Below are 13,040 nucleotides of genomic sequence, written 5' to 3'. Positions count from 1 at the left end.
ATAATTAATTAGCATAACAAAAGTCAACAATTTGAACCATTAAGATTGGTACATTAATTTTCGCTTCGTTAAATTCCGATCATTAGAACAAAAGTAATTCAGGTTGACAGCGATGCCAACTAGCTTCAAACAACGAATAAATATTTTCTAGCGGTAGTCTTTCAATGTATGAATCTTGGTGTAGTAAATTCGATTGATAGGGTTCTTATTCGCCAAGTAATAATAACTCAAAGATTTAAAATTCAAACGCTTATGAGATTTACCACTTTGTTACATTTAAACCGAGTTAAACCTTTTAAAAAATTGGTAAAATTGACTGAAAAATCTGCAAATCAAGTTTTTTATTTTATTTTAACACCGTCGATGAACAGCCGACCCAACTTTGAGTTTATGATTACCAATGTTCAACTCCGTAGCCTTGTAATTCGAACCTAATCCAGAAGACAAGGGAATTCCTGGATCAAATATTGGGAGAACTTTTTAGGTGGAACTCACCCGCGTTTGCTTTTACATGGAAAGGAAAACCACGAAAGCCTACCAGCAAGAGCACTTTAACCCATGATCCGTCTACCACTGAGGATAATTTACGTCAGTACTGTGATCGGTGCCAGCCGGGTGCGGAATTCGTATCGACCAGCTATCGCTGGGATTCGAACCCGGTTTCCCTTATTGAGAAGCAAGCGCTCTATCCCCTGAGTAACCACGGCTCTGCAAATTGCAGTTTCATTTTATTTTCTAACTGTCATTGCACAGCCGACCGCGTTTTAAGTTTACTATTATTAATGTTCAACTTCATATCCTTGTAATTTTGAACCCAATCCAGAAGGCAAGGGAACTTCTGGATCAAGTATTGCACGAAATTTGTCTTCGTTGAGGACTTTTTGATGGAACTAAATCCGCATTTGCCTAACATGAAGAGGCAAACGACGACCTCCCATGGTTAGCATACCGGTAAGGGGACTCTAACCCATGAACCATCTACCACTGAAGCGTCAACACTGTGGTCGGTGCGAGCTGGGTGCGGAATTCGAATGAACCAGCCCTCGCCGGTATTTGAACCTGGTTCATCTCATAGGGAGGCGAGTGTTCTATCCCGTTTCAAACATTTTAAATATAATTTTTTAAACCAAATCATCTAAAATTTAAATATCTTATATTTAATTTAAATCAAATTTTTCCTGCTTTGTAGAAACAGACGTTTTTGTTCCTTCCTTCTGTAAGGAATATTTTAAACATAAAATATGAAAAAAAAAATTTATTAATACTCCACAGTGAATAATTTCGTTTTGATTTTTGCACGAACAAAATATAATAAATAATATATAATATATTATAAGCATTTAAATTTTAACATAATTTTAAAATGATCAACAAGAATTTTCAAAAAACTCTTTAAATTGTAATAAAATCCAATATTTTAAATACATTTGAATTTAATGTGGAGTTTAAAAGCACAAGTTACAAAAATAAGACATGTTGCACCATGCTTTAAATGTCTAAAGATTTAAAAGAAACATATTTTCTACTACTTAATTTAAATCTCTGCCTGTTTACTAAATATAAGTTTATGAAATTTAAAATGCAAATTTAATATCGTTCCAAATAAGAACTTTGATCAGACCGAAAATAATAAAAGTAAAATAAGTACACTTAATCTGGATTCAGTATGAAGCTTACTGAGATTTCAAACGAACTTTGAAAACGTTTCGAATGCCTTCATTTAAATAAATCACGATTTCTTTACTGAATCAAAAAGGTTTCTAAATTAAATACCGAGGTTACATTGACAACGTGGTATTATACGTATTTTCCGTTACGTGTTTTACATAAAAATGTAATCATAAAGCACGATTTCTCAACTTTATTGATGTGAGATTAAGATTGACATTTAATAAAAAAAAAATGTAAAAAAAAATTTTAAAACAACTTTTCTATTAGTCTGCACGAAAAAATAAAGTATGGCGTGTAACTTAGAAAAATCGAGTTTATTGTCTTCGTTGAATTTCCAGCTATTATGCTTATTTTATATAAAGTTCATCTTAAAATGTATTGCAAGAATTTCTTATTAAGTTAGAAAGCTGATGAAAATTTGTTGGTTTTATTTGGTAGTGTTATTTGGCGTTATTGTTATTATAATTATTACATAATTATTATATATATAATTATTACATTACATAAAGTTTATCTTGAATTGTGTAGCAAGAATTTCTTAAATTTTTTTAAGATAGCAGATGAAAAATCGGTGGTTTATTTGAATTTATTATAGTTATTCGGAAACCATAGGCCACACGCAATGTTTTATTTATTACATTTTCGAACAGCCACAGACAAGTTTTTTTTTTTTTTTTAAATTTTAAATTATTTTATTTCATATTTTTACCTCTTAGCACTCATTAAATCCTTGAGGGAAAAAAATGCATCTTATTTTTTCCCCTAAACTTGTTTAAAAAGCACACAATAAAACAAAATATACAAGTGGTTCAAGATTACTATAAGAATGGTAATTCGGTAACGTAGCACTGATCCACATGCCATTCACGTTGACACTTGTAAAAAAAATAGTGCGTGGAGTTCCTCCGCGTGGAAGAAGTTAAATTTCGCAACCTGCGACGTTAATTGTAGAAGAATCAGCAGTTATAGAAGGATCACTAGTTCTATTCAACGACTCTTTTTCCTGCTCCGCTCGCTTCCGTGCTCTGTAATCACGGTGATATTGTGCGTTTTTCCCTCTTGAACCAGTGGAAGTGCTTGCGGTTGCCTCACCTGGAAAATGTATTTGTATTAATAATGTATGTGAATGCGTCATAATGTAATTTCAGAAGAGAAACAATCAATTGATATTCACAAGAGACGTACCTTGATATAACCTTAAATCCGTCGCATTGTCCGTGAGATTGTTTTCACTCATTTTTTACAATTGTTATCCACTAAATTTGAAAATAAAAGATACTACCCTATTAAATTATATGTGTATCAAAACAAACTAAAAATATATATATAGAAAAACAATACTTTTATGCTAGTGAGAACCAAAACAATATGGAAATGAATGAGGGAAAACTGGATCCTACCACGTGATTTCCCGGCCAATAAAAATGTAGCGTTAAACGTTTAGCGCAACCTTGTTGGAAGTCGCATAAGAAGTATAACTTAAATAATTAAACATTAAGGAACGTATCATAAAATTTTTAACAGAATCGTTTACAATTTTATTTATAACATTGACTAATTAAATAAATAATCTCAAGAAACTGAAGACATTGTTAACGACAACAACGATATTACATTGTTAATGTAATGTCGTTGCTGTCGACATTACATTGATGTAGTCTCTTTAACGACATTAGTTCCTCACCACCTCTCTATTGAGCGTGAAAATGCATTTCATCCTCATTTGCTCCTCTTGGCCACTGCGGTTTTTCTTTTCCTGTTTTTCATCTTTTTTTTCTCTTTTTTTATTCTGGTACTACTATTTCTCACCTTAATTTTCCATTTTTCCTCGGTAACGTTGCCTTTTATCAAATTTCTTTTTTGTTTCTTCTTATTCACGTCTGGCAAGTCTTGAAAATGGATGCCTGTTTTTGAGCTCTTGAAACATGTAGACTGATATTTCCATTTTGTATAGTTTTGAATCTAAGTGTTTAAAAAAGTAACCAATCAGACAGATTTTACAAAATTGATTATTTTGAAATCGGAATATATATATGTATATATATATATATATATATATATATATATATATATATATATATATATATATATATATATATATATATATATATATATATATATATATATTGTATACAGGGTTATTCATAATCCCTCCGGGGTTCGAAGCGTTATAGTAAAAAAACGAAGACGAATATGGCAAAAAAGAACATTAGAAATTATTCCGAAAGTATTCAAGTTTTAATTTAAGCAGTTGCCGGTAGATGGCAGTAACATGTACCACTGAAGCTTGTTATAGTAAAGAAAAATGGCGTTTACAGGCGGAGGGAATTATGAATAACCCTGTATATATATATAAACACTTTTCTCCCTTAAAAGACTATAAAATATCTAGTAGATCATCTTTATGTATGCTTTAATTATTAAATTTAGTGACAGTTGAAATTATTAAATAAGAATGTAAACAGTTTGCTACTACATTAAATATAAAAACAAAATCTTCCACAAAATCTGAAAAGTTGGCAGGTGTGATTGTAGCTTGTTACTAGATCAAAAATTTCATTCTCTTCGAAACTATACTAATTGGAAATAACAGTCGACACATGTTTCAAGCACTCAAAAATAAACGCCCATTTTCAAGACTTGCCAGACGTGAATGAGCAGAAACAAAAGTGATTTGAAGTATACAGCTGGAAGTTGCCAACGGAAAATGGAAGAAAAGAAGTGAGAAATAAAACTAGAAAATCCGCAGTAGCCTTAGAGAGTAAATTGGCGCCTATTTTTGAGCACTCTTGAAACATCTCGACTGTTTTGTCATATTTTTGAAGCGAATGAGGTTTTTAATCAAGCAATATCTTACAGCTACAGTTTCTGGGGATTATTTATTTAATAAAAAAGCTTAATTTATTTTTCAAATCCACTTAGTAATTTCCTTAGAAACTACGTACAACTATAAGTCAACGATAGGTAAAAAAAAATTATTCAAAAATCCCCTCTTCTTTCGGAAATTAACAATTATTATTAAACACCAAAAGACTTAAATTTATCTTTTATTCTCCTACAAGAACAGGGAATATCTATGTTCAGTCCAGTATAAAAACGGAAGCAGCAGCGGATATTAAATTCAACCCTCATTTATCTGTAGTCCGAGAGCTGAACTTCCGACTGCCCATTGTCGTTGTAACACTATCTAGGAACTCTATTCCTTATCTAGAGTAGACCAGGATTGCGAATTCAAGGACATAATTTATCTTCAGCTTTGGCGAAAAATGATCTTAGAGAAACTAGGCACGTATAACGTGTTCCTTATCCACAAATGTATTTTTTGGCGATAAATTATGCAGAATAATAAAAGAGAACGCATAAAATGAGACAGACGACCATGAAAGTGCTGAAAAGAGCATAAATTGTTTCGCACATTTAACATAAAGCAGCAGGGAAAAAGTGTTTTATGTTAGGTGGTAGTGTGTGGATTATCTTTATTTAATCTTATTATATGGGTGGTAAGGAAAACTAATTTTAAGTTCACCTTCGTTACTACATTATTATTTTTTTTAGAAAGCTTATACATAGTTGCCCAGGGGTGATATTAGGTGGGGTAGTGATATGGGAATCATAGAAACCTTACAACTTTTTTAGAAATCTTGGACACTTCAAAAAGTAATTTTTAAAAATATTTAACAAATTTTTTTTATTTTCTTGCTGGTTATGGACTTCGAAGTAAATAGTTAATGTATTTTCTCATACTGGGTTCAAAATTACAAGGTTGAACAATGGTGAACTCAAAATTGGGTTAATTGTTCAAGAACGGTCATATAAGGTCTGTATGAATCTGTATAGAACCGAGTACACAATACGGTCAAATACAGCACTCCCATGATCTGGAAATAATTAAAAACTGATGACTAAGACTTCCAGATTTTCTTAAATTTTCCCTGATACTCCAAATATAAAACTTTTTATAAAATTAAGAATAATATATTGTTAAATCTACCACTTCATTAAAAAATTTATTTTAATAAATTTTTTATCAATTCTTCTACGACGTCTTGGTGGATTTCTTCATTCTAATATTGAATATAGTGCTGATGAGCACTGGTGAAGAATATTAGTTAACCCATTCGCGCTGACTGTCCCAAATACGTGCCAGCATAGAACTGGTAACCAAAGTAGTTCTTAGCAGTTTATTTGTGGGAGATGTTATAATTGTTTGATTTGTTTAATTCACCATTACTTTAGTTCAAAATAAAATTATTTAGTTATACTTTGAACTAACATTGATTATATATTTATGATTAAACTAGCAATAATTAAAGTAAAAGCAAAGTAAGTCTGTAAAATTAGAAACGCCTACATTTAAGCTACCGTTTTTTATTTATTAACATTCTGATTTTGTACGAATGCTTTTATGAATCACCCGTCCCTAAGAGGCAGGCCTGAAAGCGAGCCGGAGAAAACAAAATACTGGTAGTAAAACTACTTCAATAACAGATAATTTTCGGGAGGAGTAAATCAATAGATAATTCACTGCTATTATTTTTTTCTCGGGGAAGAAGCAGTTCAATATTTAAATTTTTTCTGTTAAAAAAATTTGGTAGTTATGAATACTATATTATTCCCGAAAAAAAAAGCCAAAAAAGAAATTTATTTGTTACCAGTTTTAACTCATTTCCGTCTTACTGTATATGGACTTTCAGCCCTGCCAAAGGGTTAAAAAAACGTAGCTTGGAAAAATAAACCGATTTGCAGCGATACAAATGTATCTAAGATTTGGTAATTAATCTCTTACAACAGAAAAAAAATGTTTTTGTGCAATCCGTTATTCAGATTAATGCATTATTTTTCAATGCAAGAAAACAAATTATATTAGGGCTACAGTAAGAATTAAATTAACATTTTATGCAGATTATCACATCAAGTTTAAGAAATGAATTATTTTGTAGATGAAAACAACTTAATATAATTAACTAATAATAACAACCACCAGACCCGAAGATATAAACAACCACTACATACAGCAACTCAAACATATCAAGTTCAGAACTAAATATGTTCTAAAAAGTAGAAAAATATGCTCTAAAATTTTACTCTAAAAAGTAGAGTCATGAAACACAAGAATAACTGCTAATAAATATGCATGTAATGACAGTTGACTGTAAGTCTAACTACAACATTGATAATTCTATCTTTAAAAATAAGACAAAAATAATTATGGATTAAATAGACAAAAAACTGGTTTACAATAAATTTACTTACAATGTGATTTTTCCGAGAAAAAAAATCATTTTCTATTCCGAAAAAATTTCGTCACAACAAGGTTTTCAAGATACCGAGAGTATATATATATATATATATATATATATATATATATATATATATATATATATATATATATATATATATATATGTGTGTGTTATTTTCCTGAGCTGTTTGATGAGATAGTACATAGACTTCGGAATCCTTCTAGTTTGATTAAAAAAAAATTTTTAAAGTAACATGTATTTCTTGGAATAAAGAAATATCCTCAAGCAGTATGCACATATTTGAAGAGAAATCAGTTTCAGAATTTTGGTCCTTCACATGCAAATTCTTATTCACGATAAGCAGAAAAAGTTATCAGGGCATTGTTTCCATATGTGTGAACTTATTTTTGAGAGTCAGGGATCTAATTTATGTTAAAAATGAAAACAAATCGAAAGAAACCGATCGGTATTTGAAAGTGAACCGTGTTTTGCCTTTGAAAAGAACTATCACGTGAATTCAAGAATTAGCGAAGCAATCACAAGTCTCCTGTAAGCACTCATTTTTTTTAAAATATGTAATGCAATATTGCTATATAACAGCTAATAACTCTAAAATAATGTAGTAGCAAAATGATAAAATACAGAAATTTTAAAGTGGTGACTTTTGATGTCATACCCGCCTACTTTTATGCTCGTCAAAGAAGTGTTTCTTTAGTGGTAGTGAGATACCAATAAAAGTTATAGTGGCATTGTAAACAGGTATCTTATTGATATTTAGACAACACTAAAAAAGCAACAAAATAATTAGCTGGTTAATGTATGCTTAATGTACTTAGTCAAAATCATTTTAAATCAAATATATTTAAATAATCAAGCATGAATATAAAACCTTTGCAACGACATTAAATTTAAAAACAAAACCCTCTACAAAACCTACTACAGAGTTGGCGAGCAAGGGATATGTAAAAGGTTAAAACGTCATTACATAAATATATATCCTATGAACATGATCCTCATGCAATACTTAATGCATTGCAATAGTAGTTCATGATCGATTTAGGAAGATAACATTGTATTCATCACGGTAGTATTAAACGTAACTTATTCAATATATAGTTGCGCTGCACTATTCAGCACTTTATAGCATTAACGATACGATATTTAATAAACAAATTTGAAATATTTTATAGTACTCAACCCTGTATGTCTCTGCATCTACAAATTTATGCTTCTGTTACAGTATGTAATATTGCCCAGAGAGACAGCCAGGCCATCGGACGTATTAGACCGGAGCTATATCAGCCGGACATGATGAGGCAATGGTCTGCAGATAGCGGAGCAGAACTTCTTGGGGACGGTAGTGAGCAAGGAGCCAGTTGTGGTAAATTAATGTTCACCCTACGGTACGATCATGACGTCGAGGGACTGATTGTTAGAGTAAGTATTAAAAATATTATACGCATGTATTGTAAAACTCTTATTTAGCTTAAAAAACTTTGAATTTAACATAGAAGTTTTTCTCGCTTTTTTTCCCTCTGACTAAATTCATCATGCAAGCAATAAATATTTACACTTACTTGTATCTTAAATTATGTGACGGCGTGAAAGAAAACGAAATTACAACTATATATAGCGTCCAACAAAAGAAATGAGCAAATAAACAAATAAAAATGGTAAAAAAAATCAATTAAACCTTTGGTCGCAAAGTCCTCCATGTTCCCATAACAAATCAAAACCTCTGGGGGTACTGATCCAGGAGTTTCCTTGTCTTCTGGATTGGTTCAAAATTACAAGGCTATGGAGTTGAACAATAGTAGTCGTAAACCCAAAAATTGGGTCGGCTGTTCAACGACGGATATAAAATAAAATTAAATTAAACCTTTGGAAGCAGGAAGAACTTAGAGGATAGAGCATTCTCTGAATCATCCCTGCTTCCAAAGGCTAACTTGGGTCGCCTCCTAGTAAGTCTACCCAGGTTTGAATCCTGATAATGGCTCCCAGATCTCAAAGACCGCAGTGATAACATAAAATGTCCCTTGTGGAAGACAGATCATGTTTTAAAATCCCTAGTGCCCGAAAATCTTTCCTAACCATAAGAGATTTTTGTAGTTATCCTCGCCTTAATCCCAGCAAAAAATCCTCCACAAAGGCGTTTTTGCCCTAATGCTTGTTCTATGAATTTCAGTGTCTTCTAGGTTTGATTCGAAATTGCAAAGAGACAGAGTTGAGCACTGAAAGCATTGAACACCGAAAACATGGAAAAATAATATTTCAATTCAGAAAAGACTACATGTCAAAATGACATGACTACTCTCCACATGGGTGACGGTCAGGGGTTTAACTGAAAAAAATGTGTTAGTGTACAGAACGCTCACTTCCGATATTGACGACATAGGTTCAAATCCCGACAATGGCTCGATGACTTATAAAGAACTCACGACTCTTGCCTAACACACTCGTAAACGGAATAGAGATTAAAATTTCGTTGTTGTCTGACTAACCTTCTCTTTCATCAAAAAAAAAAAAAAAACTACCGCTGGATATTTTTATTATTTTTTTATTGGTCAAGCAACACATGCATAACCACCTTTATTATAGCGGGAAATAACAATCGAGGCTAGTTTTATTATTTAAGTACTTACAACAAGTAAGTAACATTAATGTTTTGAAAAACTTCCATAATATGTTTCACTGATTGCATGATTTATGACTGTTAGCATAGCTTAAGAGTGCACAATATCACTGTTAGAGTACCTTTAACGTAGTTAGACTTCAAAAGTGTCTGATATCGGAGCCAGTTACTACACTTACAAAGCTTCTCCCAAATTTCGTTCCTGCTTTCCACGTCTAAATTATGTTAAGTATATCGAGCTACCTTTTGTTTCATTTATTTACCAGTCAAAAGGCACGACGAACTAAGTTGCCTAAATTATTAATTAACTTGTAACAATATCTCGTTGAATGTAAAAATGTGAACTTTTTTAGTTTCTTTGCAAATATTATTATTAAAAATAGCTTCTTAACATATAATGGCATAAATAACTTCATAAAGAGCACAAAGTATAGTTATTATAGTTTTCAAAGATAATTTTTTTCTAAAAAGATATTGTTATTTGACATCGCAGGGTCTTCACCGTCTGGAAATTTTTTTAAAGTGATAGTGAAAGTAAGATAAATCTAGATGTTTAATGCTATGAATGAATATTTAATTTAAAGAAAATATACATGGAAGTAAAAAAAGTAGCTTTGGAACAATTTCGTAATTTACAAATGAAAGATAAAATTTAACGTTTTTCAGCTGTCTTGGAATATCTTAGCTACCACTCATTTATTTTTTTCAGATCATAAGAACTCTGCAGATATTTTGAATGGTTAGGATTAATTTTTAAAGCACAAAAAAAAGAATATATACCTGCATAATTTAAGATTCCACTAGTTAAAAATACATTTTCGATCAATGATCACCGCACGTAAATTTAACAGAAATTTTTGTTTAATTTCTTTTCGGGTAATTCCGGCTCCCAACCAATCACAAACTAGCACAGATGTGTCGTAATGCTACATTGGATGCATGGATTCCAGTCGTTGTTGCCAAATCAATAATAAGGTATCGGTAGCTCAAGGGTTAGAGAATCGGACTCCGGTCTGGAGGCAAGGTTCGACCTCACCAAGATCCACTGACTACGTGCTCGTAAAATCTGTGGAATCAAAAGGCTTGTAGTCAGTCGGTGAGCAGTACCATGAATGCTGGGATCGGGAGAAAATTTCCTTCCCCTTCAGATCTGTGTCTAAATTGAAGAAGTGGTGCTGCCATCTATCCATGGAATTCTGAGCTTTCACACTTTCGGTGTTCTTATCAAACGTAAGGCTGGCCTTCCGGACTGAATTCGCTAAAAACCAATGGCGGCCAATCTTGGCTCTTTCAAGTGTCATTAGAAACAATAACAACAACAAATAAATAATATGTATTCTTTTTTAGTCTAGAATTATTGTTAATGATAATTTAATAGTAGAAATGCAAAGTAATTTCGCTTTCACCGATTACCTATGAACTTTGCGTGACCAATGAAATATTGTTCATCTCCATATCATCGAGCGTAATTAAAAGTAAGTTTACAAAACATTTACAAAAAATTAAAGTCTTCAGCTTATTAAGTTCTTAACCTTGAATTCGTTTATGACTGTCTCTCGCAAAAGAAATACATTTAATAGTCTTTTTTATTTCAGCATTTAAAAAAAAAAAATCTTAAACAGAAAATACTCTAATCGTTTTTATTTATTTCTTGAACATCGAAAAATCAATTCGCGCCTGTAAGTACATTTAATCGTAAAAACTTAAAAACCAACAAAAAGGCGAAAAAATTATTTTTCTTGGGAACGTTTATTGGATTCTGTCCAATTTCCGGGTACGATGGTAAAATTGAATGCTGATAGCTGCACTTTAACTGCTATTTGCTTTTAAAAAAACGCGCTGATACTTCAGCTTTAAAGTGGTTGTCTTTAAGTAATTTCAAATCTTAGAATTTCTTCGATAAATTTGACCTTTTTAGATAAAGTAGAATAAAAAATATTACTGCTATGGAAGGATATCTTTGCTTGTCGAATTTTTATGTATAAAGTATATTTTAAACAAATAAAAATTTAATTTTTTTAAATTTAAATTAAATTCTTACTTTGTGTTTAAATTGGAAAACAATAGTAGACTTAATATAATTAATAATTAGAATTTTTTCAAAATTATATGTAAGAAAATTTAAATACCCTCCAACTTATATGCAGGTTGATTTAAACCTAGTCCTAGTGTTCTGATTTTATTGGGCACCTGGGCCGCGAAGCGGCCCCTATCCCATTCATCTGGAATTTTATAACAGTTTTGGTTGAGCAATGAGGTGAGCAGGCAATGGAGTTGCTTTTATGAATGTTTCAAGCTCTTTGCTTGAATAACTAAAAAAGAATCAAAAATAAATTGAGCAGCTTGCTCTAAACTGTGTTTGTTTGATTTTGAAGTTGTTCAGAATTGTATCAGCATGAGTAAACGTTATTTTCAGAAAAGTTGATGAAATTATTTGTTTTGATAGTTATGATATGAGGCGTCGGAGGTGAAATGTGCAGCTATTGGTCTGTAGTTTTTATCTTTGATATAATTTTCAAATTTAAAGATTTCATTAAAATTTGCTGTTTTACATTCTATGGCTTTATCGAAAAAATCTGCATTTAGCTTGTATATATGCTGTGATAGAGTTGGTATTTTGAGGTCTGCATGTATATTGGTATTCCGGATGAACCATCTTGCACAGGTTATTTTTCTAAGGATCTTGTTTTGGCATTGGTTTAATTTCTTCAGTAGATGTTGAGGTATCGTTGTTCAGGCAGGTGAGGCATAGGTAAGTATTGGGCGGATCATTGTTGTATATAGTAGCTTCTTTAGTTTAAGTGACATATTCTGATTATATATTAATGGTTGTATGGCTATTATTGCTGCATTTGCTTTATCTATTGTGCTTTTGATGTGATCATTCCAGGTGAGTTTGCTATTGATTATAAGGCCAAGATAATTTGCTTTTTTAACTATTGGTATTGGTATGTTGAACATTTTTGGTTGAAGTTGTGGAAGTATTTTAATTCTTCTTTTTTGTATAATTAATATTTGTGATTTTCCAGCATTTACTGCAGTTTTCCATTTTAAGCACCAGTCTTCTATTTCGTCTATATGGTCTTGTAGTTTTTGAAGAGCATGATTTGGGTTTCTGGATTTAATAATAATACCGGTATCGTCTGCGTAATAGGCTGTTATGCTGTTATAATCGGCTTTGTTTATAGGAAAATCATAAGTGTATAATATGTATAATATCGGTCCCAGAATACTGCCCTGTGGTACTCCGGCTGTGATGTTTCTCTTTGTGGATTTTTTGTTTTTGATGGTGATTTGAAATGTTCTATTAGAAAGATAGCAGGATAGGAGTTTGATTATGCCGGGTGGAAAATTCAGCTGTATGAGTTTATATATTGTACCAGTGTGCCATACTTTATCAAATGCTTTGGATATGTCAATCATCAGGAAGGCTATTGTTTCTTTATTTATGATTGCTCTGCCAGTATAGTCTATTATTCGGAGTAACTGTTTGGTG

General features: G+C 31.6%; 1 protein-coding gene across 1 annotated transcript in view; it reads left to right on the top strand.

Moving 5' to 3' along the window:
- The window catches only part of LOC107448120 (synaptotagmin-6), a 186,087-nt gene that overhangs the window by 107,354 nt on the left and 65,693 nt on the right, over positions 1-13,040 (top strand). The window contains exon 4 of the mRNA XM_087151573.1: positions 8,153-8,349. Within this exon, the coding sequence (XP_087007699.1) occupies positions 8,153-8,349 (197 nt within the window). The remainder of the gene's footprint in view (positions 1-8,152; positions 8,350-13,040) is intronic.

The sequence above is a fragment of the Parasteatoda tepidariorum genome, chromosome 9 (genome assembly GCF_982258835.1).
Source record: "Parasteatoda tepidariorum strain Cologne lab strain chromosome 9, Ptep-v5.0, whole genome shotgun sequence".
NCBI lineage: Eukaryota > Metazoa > Arthropoda > Arachnida > Araneae > Theridiidae > Parasteatoda > Parasteatoda tepidariorum.
Note: the sequence above shows the minus strand (reverse complement) of the source record. Positions and strands in the feature narration are given on the sequence as shown.